The sequence below is a fragment of the Saprolegnia diclina genome (genome assembly GCF_000281045.1).
Source record: "Saprolegnia diclina VS20 unplaced genomic scaffold supercont1.27, whole genome shotgun sequence".
Taxonomy (NCBI): domain Eukaryota; phylum Oomycota; class Saprolegniomycetes; order Saprolegniales; family Saprolegniaceae; genus Saprolegnia; species Saprolegnia diclina.
This window is the reverse complement of record NW_008246094.1, coordinates 195430-196106: the sequence shown is the minus strand read 5'-3', so window position 1 is coordinate 196106 and position 677 is coordinate 195430. Positions and strand designations below refer to the sequence as shown.

Genomic DNA, 677 nt, shown 5'->3' with positions numbered 1-677 from the left:
CGCCGCGCGACCATCTTCTCGGCCGGTGTCCTCTTCTGCGCCGGCACGCTCATGCTCGTCCTCACCAACAAGGGCAACCACACGCTCTCGCTGATCGCCCGTATCATCCAGGGCTTTGGCGTCGGCAACTCGTCGTTCTCGCTGCCGATCTTCGGTGCCGAGATGGCCCCCAAGGAGCTTCGCGGTATGCTCTCGGGCTTCATGCAGATGTCGATCGTCACCGGTCTCCTTCTTGCCGGTATTATCAACTACGTCGTCCAGAACGACGAACACGGCTGGCGCGTCACCAACGCTGTTGCGATGGCCTTCCCGGTGATCGTTATGGCCGGTATCTTTTGCGTGCCCGAGTCCCCGCGCTGGACGTACAAGGCCAAGGGCCGTGACCAAGCCGAGGCGGCCCTCAAGCGTCTCCGTCGTACTGAAAACGTCGGCGCTGAGCTCCAGGCCATTGGTGACGCCATCGAAGAAGAAGGCGACAACACGTCCACGTGGGCTGACCTCTGGCACCCGTCCATCCGCCCGCGCGTCATCATTGCTTGCTCGCTTCAGCTGCTCCAGCAAGCCACCGGTATCAACCCGATCTTCACGTACGGCGGTCAGATCTTCAAGGACGTCGTCGGTGACGGTATCGTGTCGCTCCTCATCTTCCAGATCGTCAACTTCCTCTCGACGATTCC

At 61.3% G+C, this 677-nt stretch overlaps 1 protein-coding gene across 1 annotated transcript in view; it reads left to right on the top strand.

Moving 5' to 3' along the window:
- The window catches only part of SDRG_08749 (hypothetical protein), a 1287-nt gene continuing 610 nt past the window's right edge, over nt 1–677 (top strand). Inside the window, exon 1 of the mRNA XM_008614646.1 lies at nt 1–654. Coding sequence (XP_008612868.1) covers nt 52–654 — 603 coding nt within the window. The 5' untranslated portion in view covers nt 1–51. The remainder of the gene's footprint in view (nt 655–677) is intronic.